The 23,522-nt window shown below is 39.9% G+C and overlaps 1 protein-coding gene across 2 annotated transcripts in view; it reads left to right on the forward strand.

Moving 5' to 3' along the window:
• Positions 1 to 23,522, forward strand: part of MYBL1 (MYB proto-oncogene like 1) — a 45,566-nt gene that overhangs the window by 13,630 nt on the left and 8,414 nt on the right. For both annotated transcript variants that reach the window (XM_077810192.1, XM_077810193.1), the window contains exons 4-12: positions 10,077 to 10,169; positions 12,390 to 12,610; positions 13,969 to 14,152; positions 14,860 to 14,934; positions 16,719 to 16,823; positions 19,527 to 19,760; positions 20,436 to 20,801; positions 21,324 to 21,466; positions 21,872 to 21,986. In XM_077810192.1, the coding sequence (XP_077666318.1) occupies positions 10,077 to 10,169; positions 12,390 to 12,610; positions 13,969 to 14,152; positions 14,860 to 14,934; positions 16,719 to 16,823; positions 19,527 to 19,760; positions 20,436 to 20,801; positions 21,324 to 21,466; positions 21,872 to 21,986 (1,536 nt within the window). The remainder of the gene's footprint in view (positions 1 to 10,076; positions 10,170 to 12,389; positions 12,611 to 13,968; positions 14,153 to 14,859; positions 14,935 to 16,718; positions 16,824 to 19,526; positions 19,761 to 20,435; positions 20,802 to 21,323; positions 21,467 to 21,871; positions 21,987 to 23,522) is intronic.

A 23,522-nucleotide genomic window follows, 5' to 3' on the forward strand; every position in this document is an offset into this window, starting at 1 on the left:
CTTGGAGCAGCTAGTCCTGGAACCCAGAAGAGGAGAGGCAATTCTTGATTTAGATCTAAGTGGAGCACAGGATCTGGTCCAAGAGGTGAATGTAGCTGAACCGCTTGGTAATAGTAACATAACATAATAAAACTTAATATCCCTGGGGGGGGAGGGGGAAGAGGGAGAAAACACCAAAGCAGCCCACCACAGTAGCATTTAATTTCAGAAAGGAGAACTACACAAAAATGAGGAACTTAGTGAAACAGAAATTAAAAGGTACAGTGCCAAAAGTGAAATCCCTGCAAGCTGTATGGAAACTTTTTAGACACCATAATAGAAGCTCAATTTAAATGTAAACCCCAAATTAAAAAACATAGTAAGATGACCAAAAAAGTGCCACCATGGTTAAACAACAAAGTATAAGAAGCAGTTAGAAGCAAAAAGGCATCTTTAAAAAGTGGAAGTGTAAAATTATAATTAGGAAGGCCAAAAAAGAATTTGAAGAACACCTAGCCAAAGACTCAAAAAGTAACAGCAAAAACATTTTTAAGTACATCAGAAGCAGGAAACATACTAAACAACTGGTGGGGCCATTGGATGATCGAGATGCTAAAGGAGCACGCAAGATAAGGTAATTGCGGAAAAACTACATGAATTCTTTACATCAGTCTTCACAGCTGAGGATGAGGGAGATTCGCAAACCTGAGCCATTCTTTCTAGGTGACAAATCTGAGGAACTGTCCCAGATTGAGGTGTCATTAGAGGAGGTTTTGGAACAAATTAATAAATTAAACAGTAATAAGTCATCAGGACCAGATGATATTGATCCAAGAGTTGGGAAGGAACTCAGATGTAGTCCTGCAATTTCACTAACTGTGGTATGTAACCTATCATTTAAATCAGCTTCTATACCAGATGACTGGAGAATAGCTAATATGATGCCAATTTTTAAAAAAGGCTCCAGAGGCGATACCAGCTATTATGGACCTGTAAGCCTAACTTCAGAAGGGGATAAATTGGTTGAAACTGTAGTAAAGAACAGAATTATCAGACATATAGATGAACACGATTTGTTGGGGAAGAGTCAACATGGTTTTTGTAAAGGGAAATTGTGCCTCACCAATCTACTAGAATTCTTGGAGGGTTCCATCAAGCATGTGGACAAGGGGGATCCAGTGGATATAGTGTACTTAGATTTTCAGAAAGCCTTTGACAAGGTCCCTCACCAAAGGCTCTTAAGCAAAGTAAGCTGTAAAGGGATAAGAGGGAAGGTCCTCTCCTGGGTCAGTAACTGGTTAAAAGATAGGAAACAAAGGGTAGGAAAAGATGGTTCAGTTTTCAGAATGGAGAGGTGTCCCTCAGTGGTCTGTGCTGGGACCAGTATTGTTCAATATATTCATAAATGATCTGGAAAAAGGGGTAAATGGTGAGGTGGTAACATTTGCAGATGTTACCAAACTATGCAAGATAGTTAAGTCCAAAGGAGACTGAAGAGTTACAAAGGGATCTCACAGAACTGGGTGACTGGGCAACAAAATGGCAGATGAAATTCAATGCACACTGGAAAACATCATCCCAACTATACATATAAAATAATGGGGTCTAAATTAACTGTTACCACTCAAGAAAGAATGTTTCTTGGAGTTGCTAGGAGTGGCCTCCGACCCTGCCCCCTGGCTGGAGCGGGGCAAGCCCCAGACCCTGCTCCTCAGCGGGAGCTCGAGTGCCGGATGTAGCCCACGGACTGTAGTTTGCCGACCCCTGGGATACATAATAAGACAGAAAATATCATATTCTCTCTCTAAAAATCCATAGTATGCTCACATCTTGAATACTGCATGCAAATCTGGTCATCCCATGTGAAAAAAGATATATTGGAATTGGAAAAGGTACAGAAAATGGCAACAAAAATTATTAGGAGTATGGAACAGCTTCCGTATCAGGAGGGATTAATAAGACTGGGATTTTCAGATTGGAAAAGAAATGATAGAGGTCTATAAAAATCATGACTGGTGTGGAGAAAGTGAATAAAGAAGTGTTATTTACTCATAACACAAGAACTAGTTGTCTCCACATTAAATTAATAGGTAGCAGGTTTAAAACAAACAAAAGGAAATATTTCTTCACACAAGGCAGAATCAACCTGTGGAATTCTTTGCCAGACGATGTTACGAAGGCCAAGACTATAACAGGGTTCAAAAAAGAACTAGATAAGTTCATGGAAGATAGGTACATCAATGGCTATTAGCCAGGATGGGCAGGAATGCAAAACCATGCTCTAAAGTGGCAGAGCCTCTGTTTTGTCAGAAGCTAGGAATGGGCGATGGGATGGATCACTTGATGATTTCCTGTTCTGTTCATTCCATCTGAAGCACCTGGCATTGGCTGCTGTCAGAAGACAGGATACTGGGCTAGATGGACCATTGGTCTGACCCAGTGTAGCCGTTCATATGTTCTATGTTCTTATCTTGGGGTGGCGGAGAGGGATGTCAGGTGCCCTTTAGCCTACAGCAATCATGAAGGATACCTTAACAGGTGATGGTATAGACAGTCATTGCTTTCAGTTCTGCTGTCTTGGTGATGAATTCCATCTTAGGTCTTTAACTCAGATAATGACTAGATACAAGATAATACGTCTTTTAAATGTGTTTACAGCAGCTGACATAATAAGGCCCTGTGTAAATCACAACTTCAGAAGGCATGGAAATCATGGAAATGCCCCAAACCATGATCTCTTAAATATGCTTTTAAAAGATAAATGTCTACAACAATTTTTTAAAAAACAACTGCCTTAGCTAGTTAATTTCAAGGACAGAAAAAATTTACAAGTAATGTTAGTCTATTTCAAGGACTAAATTTAGTTACAAAATTCATTCCATGCAACCTCCATGAAATTCAATACTTTGCCATTTACACTGTTGTGAATTTTTTTAAAAAAATTTGTGAATTACACAGGGTTCTAGTTATAAACTGAATGAGGTGTTAACTTCAAGAACACTTTAGGAAGTTCACATGGTAGAAACGTGACTGTTTACTAAAATAACAGTCAAATTTTTTTAAGTACTGGCTAAAATTAAATTTGGGTGCCTAAAATTCGTCTCATAAATGAAAGTGGGCAGAAGTTTTCAAAGCTGCTGAACACCTGCAGCTCATGCTGGCTTCAGTGGCATTTGTGAAACCTTAGTGCTTCTGAATCTAAGGCTGCTTATATTCAGGTGGCTAATTATGGATGTTAGGGGACTACCCTTAGGCATGCAGGTCTGCAAACGTTTGGCTTTTCTCTTCCTTCCTCCTTCTCCTCCTCCATCGTAGACTAACTTTTTTTGGTGGGGATAGTGTGTGTGTGGGGGGGGGGGGGTGGGGGGGGAGGGGTGTTGCATGAGTAAAGGTAGGGGTGTTTCTTGTATTTTCTCAAAGATGCTTGAATAAAAATACAAATAGGTTAGAGTAAGACCAACTGTAATGGTGTGTAGTTGCACTGCAGAAGTCTAATTAGTTAATGCTTGTAAATTGTTTTCAGCATACAAAATGACTTTAGGATCTTAGAGGGAAAGAAAGGGAGGAAATAGTCACTTTCCCCAAGCTAAGAGGTTCCAAAAACCTACTTGTAGGGAGAAGGAAATGATCCAAAGCTGACAAGATTGATAAGTGGTTGCCATTTTATTTAAAAAAGACCAAAAAAAAGACAGGATCAATTATAGACCAGTGTGATTCTAACTCTTAAACTTGGGGTTGTTTTTTTTTTTTTAAGTCTTTATGGGGGTCTGCCTGGTTTGAGGACTTATCTCACCACAGTAGCTGCGTGGGTGCCCCCGAAGACTCCCTTTTGGTAGCATCAAAGGAAATCAGCCTAGCTGCTGAAAAGAGAAGTTATTTAGCTGCTTTGTTGCAGTGGGGGGGGGGGTCAGTTAAGGGGACCCCCCCCAACCAGCCTGGGAAAAATATGGGGGAAGGATCAAGCATCCATTCACCAAGTCAAATAGTAATTGTGGGTGGGAACTGTACCTGTGAGCTGTTGCTGATACTCAGGCATAGGTTGCTTATACTTTAAAAAAAAAAAAAAAAAAAAAAAAAGGGGGGGGGGGGTGGCAGGCAAGGGTGTTCTGTGGATTTGCCCTCTACAGAAATCTGCCATTCTGTGACAGGTGGTTGGCACTGAATGTGAAGGGGTTTTGTAGTCAGTCTGTTAAACTCTTTAACTTTGCCTTGACCAAAAAAGTGGCAGCGTGTAGCTATCATGTGCTAGCTAAGCGTGACTGAAATGCAGCTCATTTTTTGGTCAAGACAAAGCATTTTTTTTTTTTTTTTTAACACTTAACTTCACTCTCTGACAAAGATACCCTCTTCTGAGTATTCAGTAAAGATTCAGCACATCTGCCTCTTCAATTAAGAGCTCAAAATACACATGCCTGGGACCACCATCAGACTTAAGTGTGGAGTCTCTGATATTTCAGAAATAAACAAGCAAGCAAAAAAAATTTCTTTAAAAATATTTCTGGCTGCCTTGTTTATGGATCATAAATAAACAAAAATGGGAACTTTAAAAAGTCTTATGTAAGTTACCTAAAAATAGAGGGAAATAGAAGCAATGAGGGCCACATTGGGAATAAGTCCCCTTTCCCCGCAAATATAAAGGATGAAGGCCTAAATTTGCTCTTGGCTGGCATAGGATTGCATGAAAGTAACAAGCAGAATTTCACTCAAAATGTTCTAAGCTATAACCAACTGGAAAAGGGGCTCTTTGAGTGGATGCAGATGTGTATTCTTCTCAGGTGTGTTGGTGACTTCCGCACTGAGTTTGAGACTTTTTTGGCACAGCAGTACTCCCTGAGGTGGTGCACGTGCCCTGTACCACTGAATGGCCCCTACCAAGACTGTATAAGAGTAGCATTACCAAGACTACCTTCAGTTCTGTCTTACCGTCTGCTACATGAGTTGGAGCTTTCTGTGTTGGGGTCTCCTCATTTCCCTGCTATTACTCTTTATTGTTCAGTATTTAATAGCATAAATAGTTACTGACAGTTAATACCCATAATTTAGGTTAGAATGAGTGTATTTAGTTGTATAGTTAGTGTGTGGTGCTTGATGCTGAAGGTTATGCTGTGTTCCCCAGTCTTCAAGCATTGTCTGACATGTGGAGTCTCTGTCCCATTCCTTTTCTTAAAGGACTGACCAATATTGCACTTTTCCTTGATGTGGCCCTTGCCCAGGCACCACAATACTCTGCTTGTGGTGCCTGGGCGAGGGCCACATCAAGGAAAAGTGCAATATTTGTCATTCCTTTAAGAAAAGGACACAGATTGCAAGACCTTAGTCTAAAGCAACACCTACTGGAACAGGCTATGACACCTGCCTCGGCACTGGGATCCTCTTCTGACCACTCAATTAGCTGTCCACAGACATTCTCTACTTCTATGGGAGTTGGGGACAGACCCCCAGCATCTGATCAGTCATTGAGACACAAGGGGTCATTCATCATTCCCATGTGTCCCTCGTAAGGAGATTTATAAAATGAACTGGGGCTGCCAGAAACCAAGGAGGGATTTGTCATTGTCTTCATCAAGAGCAGGGCCTTACCATCAGCAAGACTCTGGTACTCAGGGTAAAGCTGGGTCGCCAACCTTGTCTCCCTGGTACCAAGATGGGAGAATCCTAGTGCTGTACCATCGACTCTGCAACCGTCTCTGGAGTGGCTGTCGAGTCTAGTACCTATGGAAACTCTCACACATCACTTTGTGCCATCAAACCTGCATATTTATATGGTTGCTTCAGACTTGCTTTGTCTATCTGTACCAGCATTCCTGCTAACTCAGGACGTTAGTGCAGGGATGTCACCCCAGGCTACCCCTTCAGCCTTTTCAGCTTTTGGACAGAGATTGCCTTTAGCTCTAGTACCAATGAAGAGGTTAGCTCTGCCTGCAGTGCTTATGCAGGTTAGGTCAGTACCGAGACACCCTTCTCCATTGGCACTATCTGCAACATTGACCTTGGTACCAGGATCCTTGGAATCGGTAGCTGCCTCAGAGTGGGGACCGAATCCTGACTCCTCAGTATTGATGAGTAACTCTTCCTCGGTACTGGACCCCACTGTCAGACAAAAAGAAAAGGAGTACTTGTGGCACCTTAGAGACTAACCAATTTATTTGAGCATGAGCTTTCGTGAGCTACAGCTCACTTCATCAGATGCATACCGTGGAAACTGCAGCAGACTTTATATATACACAGAGAATATGAAACAATACCTCCTCCCACCCCACTGTCCTGCTGGTAATAGCTTATCTAAAGTAATCATCAGGTTAGGCCATTTCCAGCACAAATCCAGGTTTTCTCACCCTGTCAGACAGCCTCCCTACTACGATTTCCTCTCAGGACTGACTACAATGCTAACCAAGTTATAGATGTTAAATTTTCTGGGTTGAACAGTCACATAGGCACCGACTTCCCCTCTGGCTGGTGGGTGCTCGACCCCTGCCCCTGCTCTGCCTCTTCTCTGCCTTTTCCCCTGTGTGCACTGCGTCCCAGCTCCTCTCCCTCCCTCCTGGAAAGTCCTAAGTGCTGCCAAACAGCTGTTAGGTGGCAGGGGGGAGGGAAGCGCTGGGAGGGAGGGGGAGCAGGGATGTGGCACACTTAGGGGGTGGGGAGAAGGAGGAGAGGAGTGGGGAGCTTGGCTGCCGGTGGATGCGGAGTACCTGTTAATTTTTCCCCGTGGGTGCTCCAGCCCCAAAGCACCCATGGAGTCGGCGCCTATGGTGGATCACTCTGGATTTCCAGTGGCCATGCTGGGCTGGGCACCCACCAGGCCTACTGATTATTCAAATGCATCTTCTTGCACCAGGTTGGAGTCCTCCAGCTCTTCTCCTTCCCATCCTTGGCAAAAGAGATGATGTACATCATCTGAACACCCGGGAAGTAAGTGTCAGTACTGAGAGGAGAGTTGTTCCTTTAGTAGGGACAGACCTGCCTGGCCTATTACGTACTGGCCTCCTGTGTTACAGTGGCTGCTTTGGGACAGTGGTGTTTCTCACTTCCACAGACCAGACCTTCACATAAGTTTGGATGTAAGATCCCCTTACCTGGAGATAGCCCTAGTTGCGGATCAGCCTATTGTGGAAGCTCAGGATGACATTTTAACCCCCTCCCCCACAAGGCTATTCTCTATGGTTAACCTTTTGCCTGAGAACCAGCCTGTACCCCAGGAGGTACTGTCAGTTCCAGCAGCCTTGTCATCACCCTCCCTAAATGATTTAGTGGCCCCAATTTGCCTTCTACAGTTCTAGATGACTTCAGGGAAGTTGTTCAGGGGAATGGCTGCAGCTCTGGTTATTCAAGGTGGTCCAGGAGGATACCCAAAAATTGGTGGACATGCCTCGGATGGATTGCCATCTCTATTAATAACACCTGTCCAAATCTTCGTGGCAGACACCAGCGTCACTATACCCAATAGCCAAGAGTATGGAAAAATGATGCCATGTCCCTTGTGAGGAGATTCAGTGGTTCTGCTTGCACCTGGCTTAGTTGTCTGCTAATGAGAGGTTGTGACTCAGAAAATTTAAGTCTACCACAAAAGAAAAAGAATCTGAAAGACTGGACTTGTTGGGAAGAAAGATTTATTCTAATGCTTTGCTCCAGATGAGAATTGTGAACTAGTAAGCTCTTTTAGTGAAGTACAGTTTTATCAACTGGAAGATGATGATGATGAAGTTCACAGACAAATTGCCAGACCACTCCAGAAAGGAGTTCAAAGCTTTCTTGATGAAGGACTGGCTTGTGACACAGATCTCGCTGCAGTCTGCTCTCAGTGTTGCATGTGCTTCCTCCAGAGCAATGGCCTCTGCAATCATCATGAGGGGTCATCTTGGTTATTTAATTCCAGGGTAGCATCAGATATCCACTAATCCATTAATCTATGTTTTGTTGGACAGTTTTCATTTTCGGACAAAACAGATGAGGTATTATGTTTTTATTTTTTTTTTAAAAGATTCATAAGTGACTTTATTATCCAGCCTGGGTGTTACCATCCAGCCTCTAAGAACATCAGTATAAGACCCTGCAGCAGTATTCTGATCACTTTCACAGACAACCCTTCTATCCTTCCCTATGATATGACTCCTCTAAAAGGAAACGGAGACCCCAGAAAATTTCATCTAGCTCTCATGCTAATCAATCGTGCTCTCAGCCTCCTGTAGGGAAACAGCCCTTTTGACTTGTTTTTCAAGGGCTATGTAGCAGCCAACAATCTACAACTCCCTTCTCCGTTTGGAGACCTGTTATCGCACTTCCTGGGTGCTTGGGAACAAATATCTTAGGACAAGTGGGTCCTTAGTACTGTGGGATTGGGATATTTGATCCAATTAACTTCCATCCCTCCTCTCCACTCACCTTCTATGTCCCTTTTCAGGGACCTATCTCATGAGTTTGTGCTTCTTCTGGAGGTTAAGCCTCTCCTTGTCCTGGGGGCCATAAAGAAAGTTCCCCTATCGCTTCAAGGATGGGGTTTCTACTGCTATTTCCTGATTCTCCAAGTCCAACAGTGGACCTATTCTGGTCTGGACCTCTGGGCTCTCAACAAGTTCGTCAAGCAAGTGAGATTCCACATGATTACCCTAGCTTCAGGTCTTCCTTCTCTGGATTAGAACAATTCGTTCCCAGCCCTCAATCTTTGGGATGTGTACTTCCATATACCGTAGCTGTTACCCAGCAATAGGAAAATCCTCATATTTATCACAGGAAGCAGTCATCAATACACAGTACTCCCCTTTGTCCTGTCATGGGATCCATATCTTTCCCTATCTCAACAATTGGCTGCTCTGTGAGTCCTTTCATGATCAAATTTGCTGGCATTGACTAAATCATCCACCTGTTCAGTCGACTGGGTCTTATCCTAAACAGAAAAGTCAATGCCAGTTCCTACCCAGAGACTTGAGTTCATTGGAGCACTACTCGACTCTACTAGTTCAACTGCTTTTCTTCCCCAAGAGAGATTTCAAACTATTCACAAATTATGCAGGTCCCTCAAGTCTCACCTGTCTGCTACTGCTTGAACTTGTCTGAAATGGCTATGCCACATGGCCTTTTACCTATATAACCAAATATGCAAGATTGCACCTCCACACTCTTCAGCCATGCCTGAAATCAGTCTATTGTCTGAGCAAGCACCATTTGGACAAGTTAATCCGGCTCCCGCGAGCTGTACTATGATCTTGAGTGGTGGATGATCTGGGACAATTTGTGTGGGCAGATTACTTCCGTATTACGATGGTTTATGGAATGGCGAAGGCTCCTCCGCAGAAACTTTCAGCCCATTCCATGAGGGTTCAGGCTATTTCAGTTGCTTTTCTGAAAGATTTTTCCTATTCTGGATGCTTGTAGGGCCACTACTTTGGCCCTTATTTCATATATTCACTCAGTATGTGGTTACTGCTGCATCCATATCTGATGCAAACTTTGGCCAAGTAGCATTGCAATCTTAATTTTCTAGACTCTGAATCCACCTCTGAATGGTCCTATTTGAGAGTCACCTGAGTGGAATACATGTCTGCATCCACTCAAAGAAAAAAGCTACTTACCTGTTCTGTAACTAACTATTCTTCGAGATACGGGTGCAGATGTGTATTCTGCGGCCCACCCTCAATCTCCTCTCCATTGGAGTCTTCAGATATTCTTTCTGGTGTGAAGGAACTGAGGGTAGATCAAGGCAGTACTGCCGTTATGTGACCTTGGGAGAGGCCACGAGGACATAAAGCACACATGCACTTCCCTTATGGTTACTGCTGTAGTAAAAACGTCTCTGGCTTTTTGTGTATATTGAGTGAAATACATATCTGCATCCACATCTCGAAGAACAAGTACAGAACGGGTAAGTACTTTTTCATAACGAAAAGGGCCCAACTATAATAATATAATAGTGGCTCAGATGTTCAGTGATTACGTCTTTTCCACTTTGGAATAACTTGTTTAATGCTAATCATCTATAGTTCATTATTTAGTTTTACATTTGCATTAGTCAAAACTATTGCTGTTTGCTAGGAAAACAGTCTGGGAAACTGTCTATAAAGATAATCTTTAGCAAAGTCATTTTTTTAAAACTGTTTCAGAATCGTTCGGATTTTCAGTGCCAGCATCGCTGGCAGAAGGTTCTAAACCCAGAATTGATTAAAGGTCCCTGGACTAAAGAAGAGGATCAGAGGGTAATGGAACTTATTTCACATTGTGCTTGGTTATTTTTTGACTGTAGCAAAAGTATACCAAGACTTCTTTCTGTGTTGTCTCCTCCCTACTCCCATTATCCTGGTTTTGTTGGATTCTCTGATCCCAGATGACACATACTAGCTAGTTCACTGTGTTATGCTGGGTATATTCCACTGCCCTGGATGCCATAAAATGTTAGGCCTGCTCAGGTGTTTATCATTTCCCCATGGTAGTTGAACAGCTTCTTTAACTCATTGAGTAGAGGAGTCCTCTGTGTTTGGAACTGACATTTGTAGGCCATAATCTGCCTGTTTTATACCTTGTGCTCTCCCAGACCACCAGACTTAACAGGTGCCTGCCATGGTGGGGGAAAATGGATTTGTATGCTCTTGTGAAAGAGGCTTATAAGACTTTAAAAAGATAATGAAAACAAAACCCTTCCCTTTTTCTGCCTGTTAAATACAGTATTAATATAGTATTAATTCACATCTTCTTTGTTTTCTGTGAAAACAGAACAACTGGAAAACTAAGAGGATTGACATAACAGATACCAAACAAGTGAAACCTGAGTGAGAGTGGAAACTATTTTTATTCAGACTGTTTAAAATCCATAAATGTTTAAAAAGAAAAAAATACCATTTTTAAACAGTTGGAATAAAACATCATTCCCCTCCTTGTAGGGCTTTACTTGCTTAATATCTCATTTGATGATGATCTCAGTTCTTCAGTTATGTATAGCCTTCCAGGAAAAACAGATAAGACCTTTCATTACTAATGTATAAAACAAGCAGCATGCACGCATATTTCTTTACAAGAAGTATAGAATCCTAGAATTGTAGGACTGGAAGGGACCTCTAGAAGTCAAGCAGGACTAAGTATTATCTAGACCAGTGGTTCTCAACTGGGGGGGGCTGCAGCCCACTGGGGATTCATGAGCCCTTTCAGGGGGGCCACGGAGTTCCGCAGCTGAAACCTGGTGCCCCAAGCCCCAGCGCTGAAGCCAGTAACGGCATGCAGGGCTGAAGCTGGCAGCACCTCCCTCTCCCCAAGCCGGGAGCGGCGTGTGGGGCTGAAGCTGATGGCAGTCCCGCACCTCCAGCCAGGAGCAGTATGGGGCTGAAGCTGGCAAACCTCCCCCCAGCCCTCTGCCAAGTCAGGAGCAGTGGGTGGGGGAGGGGAAGAAGGGCTGAAGCTGGGAGCCCCCTCCTAACCCTTACACAGCCCCTAGCTACCCCTGCCTGCAGCCTGAGCAGTTTTCATGCTTTTTGAACTGAGTTCCCACTTTGAGTTATTTTTTGGTTGCATCCCCCCACAGCCCAGACAGGTTGGGTGGCCTCCTGAGTGAGTCGGGGTGGAGGTGGTGCTCCCCGCCCTTGCCCCCCCAAATTAGAAGTAAAACTATGCCTATGCTCAAGACCCACCCAGAGCCCCGAGTTCCCCACCCCAACTGGGCCCTGGCATTTTTATAGCATGTTGAAGGCAGGCCTCAGCAGGAAAAAAGTTGAGAACCCCTGATCTAGACCATCCCTGAGAGGTGTTTGTCTAACCTGTTCTTAAAAATCTCCAGTGATGGAGATTCCACAACCTCTCTAGGCAATTTATTCCAGTGCTTAATTACCCTGACAGGAAGTTTTTCCTTAAGTCCAACCTAAACTGCCCTTGCTGCAATTTAAGCTCATTGCTTCTTGCCCTATCCTCAGATGGTAATGAGAACAATTTACTTCCCTCCTCTGTGTAACAACCATTTATATACTTGAAAACTGTTAAGTCCCCTCTGTCTTCTCTTCTCCAGACTAAACAAACCCAGTTTTTTCAATTTTCCCTCAAGGTCCTGTTTTCTAGGCCTTTAATCATTTAATCAAGTAATTTAAGTATTTCCCAATGTCAGTGCATCAGTTGGCAGGTGACACTGAAATCTGACTTGGTCAGCATATATTTTTCTACAGCTAGTGTTGCCTTTACAACATAGGCTCCTTTAACTTTAAAAGTAGGAGTTTATACATAATTCTGATATCAGGATTCCTGCCAATGACTTTTGAAAGCACCATGATTGTCTCTATAGGCCTTCTCTAATCCTTAACTTAATTTGTTAACAAATCAGTTTTATTATTCATCTTTTGAGATGTTAATTTTGCAAATGCTTTTTAATAATATTTCCAATCTAATTTTTCAAACATACTAAATTGTCTATCATTGCTACTGTTTGGTTTGGGTTCCAGGTTATTGAATTAGTTCAGAAGTATGGTCCAAAACGCTGGTCTTTAATTGCAAAACACCTAAAAGGGAGAATAGGCAAGCAGTGCAGAGAGAGATGGCATAACCATCTCAATCCTGAGGTAAAGAAATCTTCATGGACAGAAGAAGAGGACAGAATAATCTATGAAGCTCACAAGCGTTTGGGAAATCGATGGGCTGAAATTGCAAAACTTCTTCCTGGAAGGTGCTTTTCAACGTATTTTTTGTATTAAACGTAAGAAAGAGTATGAAAGCCAGTCGTTACAAGGTCTTTCCAAAATCCATGTAACTATTGTAAAGGTAATCAAACCAAAAAATATATATATATCTCCATGGAAACCTCATTGTCTTCCTATGGATTTTGCAGTGTTTGCCAAAATTTAAGTTCTGCTTAAAAAACCAACAAAGCTTATGTCTTCTAGTTAAAGATAACTCTCATGATTAAGCAGTGTTTTCTTGTCTGTTGCCAGACCCACAAAAACATTATCAGCTGGAGTAATGTGAACTTCCTCCATTTATATCGTTCAAATGTCAACACTATTAACTGTTTTACTAATAAATATAACACCCATCTCATCCTGATTTTCCATCTGTTTTTAAGGCTATTGCAAGGCAAAATGTTACTAGAATATGTGCATATTCTGACATCCAAAAAAGTGATTAAATGTGATGTGGATACATTTTGGCTTTTCACTGAAGACACATGCCCCAGAAACACCCAATCTTAAACAAACTTTGAAAAAGATCTTGGGCAAGCTTACCATAATTAAAGTGTTCTAAAAATTGAAGTGCAATTTCTGATCTTTCTAGGTTTTTATTTCGTTTTATCCACAGGTTAGCTAATGTGTGACAAATTGACAGCCAGATTGTGAGTCCCTTACTCAGACTGCTAAATTAATTGTATGAGTACTTCAGTTGAAGTCAGTGAGATTTCTTATGTAACTGCTCGACAGTGTGAGTAAAGGGCTTGCTAACTGTCCATTTGTTACAAGTTTTGAAATGTATTCTACAAAAATCTGCAGATACCCTCTTTTTTTTTTTTTAATTTAAATCCTTACTCTTACTCTGCAAGTAGTCTAATGAACTTCAGTGGGACTGAAGTGCGGGGTATTCATCTTGAGTAATGTTGCGAGAATCTGGCCTCTATGTGTGGTAGTTAGCTGAGAAGGTATCTAATGAATTTTTGGGTGATTCTATTTTTTTTTTTAAAGAAATTTTAGATCCAAAAGTAATTGTCCAAAGTTCTGCAGGAATTAAATTGTGTGGTTTTTGTTTTTTTTTTACAACTTTATATTTGATAACGTTAGAGGTGAAAACAATATGGTCATATAGCATATCCAGCTGTTGAGGTATCCAGTCAAGAAAAAGATGTTCCTCACCAGTTAGGGAAGTGGTGAAATGTATGTGATAAATGAAAAAAATTATTGGTGTAATTTACAATGTTACAATGTAATTTACAATGTGGTGGTGGTGGTTTGTAAAGTTGTGTAATTTACCTAATTAAAAATATGTTCCTGAAATAATTTGGTTTCCATATCTTCCTACTGTATGACTTTGTTTTAGGACAGACAATTCAATAAAAAATCATTGGAATTCCACTATGCGAAGAAAAGTGGAACAGGAAGGATACTTACAAGATGGAATCAAGACTGAGCAGCCTAGTTCATCAAAACTTCAACACAAACCTTGTGCCACTGTAGAACACTTACAAACCCAGAATCAGTTTTACATACCTGTTCAGGCACAAGTAAGTTTTAAATGTACATACAAAAATTCATTAATTGCAGTGTATATTTCTTCTATACTGTTGGCATATTATAAAATATAAATTGGTCTCTGAAAAGGCCACCTGTTGACTTAATTTTGACCTAAATTATGTTTTGGAAAAGGAAACATAAAAACCTAGTACTGTTAGAACTGTTTCCATGATATATTTTAAATTCAGTAGGGAAGTTGTTTTCTAACTAAAATTTCCCAGCAGTGTTCCCAAGTCAAACCCTGCAATTCTAAAATCTTGAAAGTGCAACTGACTTCCTTCATTTTTGTTTTCACGCTGAAAAAGTACTTCAAAGTTGAAATGCAGACTGGATTTTAAATCGTATCAAGTGTTAGTAACATAGGTAAATTTGTTTAAAACATTTTTTTTTAAATTGAATGTCGCTTTAAAATGTGACTGCAGTGCAAATTTCAGTCTTCTGCTCAAGCTAGAATCAGGCTACATGGTTTGGCAATTTTTTCCAGTTTCAAAATTATTTATCAAGTTTGAAAATGGACAATCTGTAAAATAAAAGATCATTTAATTGAAGTCCGTTTTCAGCCATTTAGTAATTAAAGTTTTCTAAACTCTCTAATTAAAACTATACTATTTTCTAAAATATGAATCTGTTTGGCTCCCAGTCAGTCTCTAAAGTTGTTTTTTATCATATGCAAAGATAATTTTTTGAATTCTTTTAGATTCCAGGTTACCAGTATGTGTCATCAGAAGGCAGCTGTATAGAACATGTTTCAGCTTCTTCCAACTTTATTCAGGTAATTTTCATTGGCTATTGTAAATGAAATGAGGTTAGAGTTTGACTTATTCTGTCTCATTTCTTAGCCTGATAACCCAAGGATTCTGTTGTTTATTTTTAAAGTTTTAAGTAGTCATATTTTTTTAGTTTAAGGCCTTGACCGTTCAGCTAAATCTTCATTGTACAAACCTCAGATTGTATTTGTGCCTTTTTTCTTGAAAAAGCTGTTGCAACTTTACAGGATCATAGAGTCCTGTACTGAGAAATGAAAGGAGTCCCCATCCTCTTCAAGTGCAGGCTGCAGCTGCTCATCAGAGGATGCCTATGTTCATTTCTGATATTTGGAAATGTGATCAACTAATTTAGATCTGCCCACTAATTAAATCCTTTGGTCTAACGTCTGTCACTGACTAGGTGCATAGCTCCCATTAAATTTAGCCAAAGGCTGTGTTTTGCTTTTTATGTGTGCAGTACATATATTACTGTAGACCTAAGCAATTGAAAGATTCACCTAAAATGTGTTAAGCCCATGTAGTAAATAAATTACTAAGATGATTTTATTCATATAATTTTTCTCACCTCTTCTGGGTAATCTAAACCTTTGTCAATCTTCACAAATATTGAAGTATTGAGGTAAACTGCATAGAAAAACCAAAAGTTTTATGTTGAATGTATTGGAATTAAGAGCAGAAATAAGTTTGAACTAACTTGTTAGAAAAAAAAACTTGCTTTGTGAAATGCTCATGATACACTTTGATTTACTTAAGGTATTGAGAATACATTGGTAACATCATAAATATTGTGCGCTGCAAGGAGCCTTCTGTTTGAAATGGCATTCTGGGATATTGTTAGTGGACTAGGAAATGGCAGAAAAGGCATAAATTTGGAAAAATTAAGCTAAATAAACTAACTTTTGTATGGCATTCTCTTTCCACAGTTAGATAGGCATGGATTTCTGTGAAGAACGCCTTTAACTTAACTATAATTTTTGCGATGTAGTTCATCTTTAAATAAAATTCTGTTCCTCCTTCCTGCCACCCTGGTGTGGATGCAAACCATGATTGAATGCCCTAGGATGGCCTTGAAAGAAGCAGGCAACACTATTAACCCACTCTAGATATCAATATATATAGAGAGAGAAATTAAAAATGCCACCTTCTTTTAAGACCCTTTTTAAACTCTGGCTCAGTAACTATATTTGAAACTTATCATTTACATCTATATTGACCACAAGAAACTTGTCTAAGTTATACTTGTTTCCCCAAAAACTTGCTTGTTTTTGTTACAACCAGTCCACTTCCACTGGTGGGAGCACTAGTGTAGACAGAACACCAACAACTGTCAGTGTTTGAAACTCATGTCATGCAGATCTATTCTGAGTAGGGTTAACCGTGCAGGTGCTTAAAATGCAGGTGGTCATCTGGAGTGTGCTCTAGACTTCTGTTTCCCTGGGTACTTCCACTAGAGCTAGAACTGAGGAATTGGTGAACATTCAGCACGCTATACTAGGCTTCTATGACAAAAACAGTACTAAAACTTATTAGCAAGCTAGCATGATTTTCTGCATGAATAGACTGAAAATCAGACAAATCTGTCTGTACTGGGCACTGAAATCATGCCAAAACCGTGCAATTGGCAACCTTATTCTAAAATGGTTGTCAAGCATGGCTTTGTAGCTTACATAGTTCTGCTCCCAGCATGTGCAGGATGTAAGAAAGTAGAAGTCTAGCTAGTAAAGGGAAGCTTTACATTTATTGAGTTCTATTAACAGCTTCTATCCTGTTTTCTAAATACCCTTTTCAGCATCCATTTGTTGATGATGATCCTGATAAAGAAAAGAAAATAAAGGAACTTGAGTTGCTCCTTATGTCAGCTGAGAATGAAATCAGAAGAAAGCGAGTATCATCTGTAAGGACTGTGCATTTGTATACATATGTGCATTGGCTTTACACCAAGATTGATCAGCAGTTCGTTAATGGATGCTAGTAATTCTAGAATAGCTTTAATATGCTCTTCCAAAACTGATCAAACTTGGTGTACGTGTAGGACTTTAATTTGGGGAATGTACATTATTTTTCTTTTAACATAGTGTTTTTAACCTACGGTAAGTACTGTGGTATAGTCAAGTGCTTTTTTTCCATAATCCTAGAGCAAGAGATGACTTTTTGAATGGCAATTTCACCTGCTACTGGTTTTACTCAGCCCTAATTTGAGATCCACTCCAGCAACACTTCATGTACTGAGTAATTGTGTTACTTTCAAAGGGGTAACCATGTGAATAAGGGCTGTAAGATTTTGCTGTTTTTTAAAAACAGCCCAGAATTCAAAGTACTTATTTCCTTGGATAAACCATTTAGTTGATCAACATAGGTAATGAAAAATGCCTATATTTTGCTATATCTGATTTTTCTACCATTGACTCTCAGAAAAGATAGCAAAGGAGACTTATGGTTCGAGCCCTACCAAATTCATGGTCCATTTTGGTTAATTTCGTGGTCATGGGATTTTAAAAATTGTAAATGTCATCATGATTTCAGATATTTAAATCTGAAATTTCATGGTGGTGTAACTAGAGGTCCTTATGCGAAAGAGGATTGTAGGGGTGTGGTTGCAAGATTATTGTAGGGGGGTGGGTTTGCGATATTATCATCCTTACTTCTGTTCTGCTGCTGGTGGCAGCACTACATTCAGAGCTGGGTGGCTGGAGAGCAGTTGCTTCTGGCTGGAAACACAGCTCTGAAGGCTGCAGACTGCCCAAGTAAGGATAGTATGGTATGATACTGTCACCCTTCTGCGTTGCTGCCCCCTGGACATCTGGAAAGTGGAAACTGCTGGCCAAGGGCCCAGCGCTGAAGGCAGCAGCAAAGAAGTAAGGGTGGGATAGTATGGTATTGTCGCCCTTAAATCTGTGCTGCTGCTAGTCTCTGGCCACCCCGCACTGAAGGCAGCGCAGATGTAAGGGTGGCAATACCGTGACCCCCCTACAATAACCTTGCAACCCCCCACCCCCGCAACCCCTTTTTGGGTCAGGACTCCCAGTTTGAGAAACGCTGGTCTCCCACATGATATCTGTATAGTATAGGGTAAAAGTACACAAAAGACTAGATTTCACGGGAGAGGCCAGTTTTCACAGTCCATGACGTGTTTTTCATAGCTGTGAATTTGGTAGGGCCCTACCTATGGTCCAGTAAAACATTAGTGTCCTCTGCAGTTCCTACATGTATTTACAATACCAAACACCACAGGGTTCATAAAGGGACATTTATTTAAAAAAAAATACTTTCTCCTGCCATGCAAACTTTAATGACCTATAAAGGGGAAGTGAGTTGTGAAGCAGCAAAATTTGCAAGAGACAAAGTTATTTAAGTTAGGACCAGCAAGGACTGTGAGGAACTTCAGGAAAGACTGAGACAATCTAGGTGAGTGGGCAATGCAATTACATATGAAATTCAGTGTCAATAAATGTAAAGTAACGCACATTGGAGGGGAAAAGAGAAGAGTAACAAGGACGATCAAGGGCCTGGAAACACTATCATATGAAAAAAGTTGGGGATTGTTTACCGTAGAAAGGAGACGGATAAGAGGGAGGGGACATGATGCATGTATATAAAATAATGAATGGCATATATAAAGGTAGATCAGGAACTTCTGTTCTCCATCTCTCAACATAAGAACAAGGGGACATTATATGAAATTAAAAGGTAGTAAATTCAAAACTGATGAACTTTTTTCATACAACACTTATTTAGACTATAGAGCTTGTTGCCACAGGATGTTGTTGATGCCAAGAAATTAACAAGTTTGGAAAAGGGAATGGATGCTAATGTGAATATCAAAAATATCCAGAGTTGTCATTTAATGATGAATTTTGGAAGGAATATGAAACCTTATGCTTCAGGGCTTAAAACGATTCTCTAATGGAGACCCTGATGATAGCTAACTTTGAGATCCAGGGGGAAACTGCAGACTATCCCACATCTGCCTACTGTGGACTTCTTTCCTCCTCAAAGCTGTGGTACCTGCCACTGTCAGAGATAGGATACTGGACTAGATGGACTCTGGTCCGATCCAGTATGATCATTCCAGTGTCTCTTCATAAGCACTGTGTTATGATGGTGAATGAGAAGTTGGAAATGAAGTAGACTGTAAACAAAAATGAACATCTCTTTATTTAGTCAGCTTACTGTCTTACTGTTTAGGAGAGTGGGGAAGCTTACATCACCAGTGATTTTCAACGTGAGCAATAGGGAACCATACATAAATATATATGAAATAGAATTTCAGTCATAGTAATGAGTAGAGGTTAAAGGAATAAATGTAAGAGAAGGGGAATGTTGAGTGTCTCCTGTAAACTTAAGGGAAATAAGAATGTAATTGAATTACTTCAGAAAGTAAGTTGGCTGGGGAAAGGTGGGGAAATCACTGAGCTGAATAAAACTGTTGTAGAGTACATCCACTGGAGAATGGTAAAAGTTCAGTCTGAAACAAAATATTACTATGCAATGTGTCCATAATAGTATGTTTATGAAACTTGCCCCAAAATCATGTTTCTGATTTATTTTCAATTTCAAATTTGAATAAAACATCAACCCATTTCTATTATATTACTAGCAAGCTGGAAGTTTCTCTAGCTGGTCTGGAAGCTTCATCATGGAAGATAGCATGTCTAATACGCTAAATAGCCTTGGGGAACAAACAAGTGAGTTTTACAGTATGGATGAAGCCCAGGGTACAGCTGCCCAGCAGAATTCACCCACCAAGTACCTAGCTGTGGAGGCAAATGCAGTGTTATCATCTCTACAGACCATTCCAGAATTTGCAGAGACACTAGAGCTTATTGAATCTGTAAGTTGGGATGGGTGATTCTCTAGTTTTCAATATAGATGTAATCCATTTATATTTGGGTATGTTCATATTTGCCCAGTACATATGTAAAATGTTTGAAATTACTTCATACAGTACCAGATAGGTATAGTTTCACTACTGTTGATTGCTTTGCTTTCTTGGAAGTCATGAATTGTACTGAAAACAAACTATATAAAATTATCTGGTTGTGTAAGAGGGGTAGGGGAAATATTTAATCCAGAGTGTAATGCCTTAGTTACAATCTTGATATAACTGAGTTACATTGACATTTTTTACTGGAATGCCAGAAGCTGGGGTAGCTGGTTGTTATAACCAAACAACCAATCTTAATTGCATCAAGCTACTTCTGTCTGGACTGTAAATGTATGTCTAAATTAGATTGTGTGTGATTGGGGTGAGTAATGAATATATTTTTGTAGCTTTTAAAATGTGAGAATTAATACTGAATATATAACTTCTCTTAATGAATTATAACTGGTTTCCAAAGCTCATATATAGAATGCAATATAATGAGAAAAACTGTTGCTGACTTGAAATATTCCAAACAGGAACTTTGCGATCTACAACTTCCACTTGGAACATTTCAGATAAGCAAAAATTTAGCTAAAACGTGAGTATGTTCATGCCTGAGTGTCTTGTATCCTTACATTGTAGGATCCAGTAGCATGGAGCGATGTCACCAGCTTTGATCTTTCTGAGGCTGCTAATTCCCCTATCAAACCTGCTCCAGTAACATTAATGAGGATTCAACACAATGAAGGGGCTATGGAGTGCCAGTTTAATGTCAGTGTTGTTCTTGATGGCAAAAAAAATAGTTGTAGCAGCGGAGAAGAAGAGATTCTTTCAACATCTCCTTCCATAGCCAAGTTCAGCACTCCACCTGCTATCCTCAGGAAGAAAAAAAGATTGCGAGTTGGACAGTCACCAGTCAATGAGCTGAATGATGGGTCATATAATGATGCTGTCAATGTTGCACTAAAACAAACACCAGTGAAAACACTACCCTTTTCCCCATCACAGGTATAAATTTTTTAATACAGCTAGAAAGCTAGGATTGCAATGAACTGACACAAATTGCAGGATTTCTTGAATAATACATTGTACCTTAATTGAATGTATTAGGAAACGGCTTAGAACGTGTTAAAGGATTAGCTGAATTAACGAGAGAGTTTTAATATGGAAGAAATGGGTTATTTTAAAAATGGGGAAATTGGTTACCTGATTTCCTTTCTGGGACTGACCTCTACTGCAGCTTGACAACTGGGCTTCACTTTTCTACCAGCACATACTGGAGGTAGTTCAGATTTGACTATGTAGCTACAGGGCCTTGCCACTTTTTTTTTTTTTTTTTTTTTTTTTTAAGAAAATTCAAATTGAGGTTTCACTAGTAAATTCAGCTCATATTGTGGGGATAGAAGCGCATAAATTTTAAACAAGTTGTTAGAGATTTTCAGTGGAAATCACGTGGGGAAATTTGGTTTTTTATTGCTCAACATAATGTAGGAGTTCATGTTTTGTAAGTTGGTTTAGTTTTTCTTTTAGTTTTTCAACACATGCTCTGGAAATGAACACTTTAACCTTGAAAATCCTGCATTTACATCAACTCCAATCTGTGGGCAGAAAGTTCTTATTACAACTCCTCTCCACAAGGAAATGACACCAAAAGACCAAAAGGAAAATGCAGGGTAGGATGACACTAAAGATCAGATGTTGAAATAAAAGCAAGATTCTGAGACTATGCAAAGCCAATTTAGCTGTATATGCAACTATTAATATTTTTAAAAGGAAGTTTAAATATTTACATGCAAACATAAATCGGCCTTGTTTTTCTTTGATTTCCCAAGAAGTGACTATTATATTTAATTTTAATTTTCCCTTAATCTTTTTAATATTGTACTAAATGAAAATTAGTTGAGATGTACGTGGGGCAAATGCAGTGACATATTTGATTGATTTGTGTGTGTCTATGTACTCCATTTTATAAAGAAGTAAACAACAATTAATTTTGATAGAGTTAAACTTATATGACAAATCCATCAGAAATCATGAAATGTTAAAATACGTATGAACATTTTTCTCTGCTTGGATAGTTTTAGAACTCCAACAATTAGAAGATCTTTACTGGGTACCACACCAAGGACTCCAACTCCTTTTAAGAATGCTCTAGCTGCTCAGGAGAAAAAATATGGCCCTCTCAAAATTGTGGTATGTGATCTCTTTGCCTGTTCGTTAATGTTTCTCTTAAGTGGGTCTGAATACCCTCACCATACAAAATAGTGACTTACAAAGTGAGCCTTAACACGAACATTTAAAAAAAAATTAGTAAAATTATTAGTGTTGTTGAAAGGTGTAGCACTTTCCAATCCTGGAAGATAGTCTTCTGTTTATCCACAGGACAGTTACAGCCTGGGGCAGCAACAGTGCAGGCTTCCCCTTTCTGCACCACCAGTATGCTCCAATCATTTTTTTGAAGGGACCATCTCTAGGGGGTAAAAGATTCAGACCCCATGCTCATTCAATTTATATCCTCTAAGGGCTTGTCTACACTACTGCTTAAGTAGATATATCTTATGTCACTCGGGTGTGAAAACCCCCCTCCGCCCCGCAGTGACGTAAGTTACTTTGACTTAAAGCGGAGTCTACACTAGATGCTCTCCCATTGACATAGCTTCTGCCTCTCGTTGAGGTGTAGTAATTAAGTTGACGGGAGAGCGCTTTCGCATTGATGTAGCGCATCTTCATAAGCTGCACTACATCAGTGCCGCTGCAGCACGGTGGTGAGGACAAGTCCTAAGAATACCAACAAGATTAGACGTAAGAATTTTCTGTGTGTTCTTGAATCACTATACATTAATCAGTTCTCATGCATATAGCTTGGAATTATGCATGTGATAATGCCATGATCTAAAAATATTTTAATTGTCCTTATTTTGGAATCAAACCATGTTTTCCAGGCCAGAGGGTATGAACAGGTGGTGATCTTTCAGTTAGATAATTGGATGACAATGGAACCTTTCTGAGCTGGTGCAGATGAAAGTGTGGGTGACTAACTTCGTTATTTAGAAAACTGTCACTTTTTGACACTTAAAAACCAAGTTAGCCCTCGTGTAAAAGGGTGCAATTTCTAGTCAGTGGTAATTCAGCCTCCTCACACCAAGACTGAATCTGGCCCTTAAGCTTCTGCTCTCTGACCTAAGCTCTCAATAAATACTTTTTTTGGTAGTGATTAATATTTAGAAGTGGAGTGTCTTTCATCCTTAGTTGTATGTTCTTAAAATAAAATCTGGAATATTCTGAGAAAAGGGAGCTTTCATGAAATCTACGACTGAGTCCCATATCTTTATATAAAACGTCAGTGTGTTTGCTTTGAGTCTTCTGGCTTTTGAGGGTAACTTCTCTTTGCCATCATGACTATGTATAGCTTTATACCTATGCATTTTCAAACTAAGTCTGCTCATTTTAGCTTTGCCTCTTCCTGCTGAATTGCTTGCTGGTGCACAGGAATCTTTTGAATTCAATTGATTTTAGGGCTGTCGATTAATTGCAGTTAACTAGCAATTAACTCAAAAAAATTAATCGCTGTTTTAATTGCACTGTTAAATAATGGAATACATTTTCAAATGTATTGATTTCAATTACAACACTTAATACAAAGTGTACAGTACTCACATTTTATTTTTATTACAAATATTTGCACTGTAAAAATGACAAACAAAATAAGTATTTTTCAATTCACCTTAT

This window comes from Eretmochelys imbricata, chromosome 2 (genome assembly GCF_965152235.1).
Source record: "Eretmochelys imbricata isolate rEreImb1 chromosome 2, rEreImb1.hap1, whole genome shotgun sequence".
In the NCBI taxonomy this organism is placed as follows: Eukaryota; Metazoa; Chordata; order Testudines; family Cheloniidae; genus Eretmochelys; species Eretmochelys imbricata.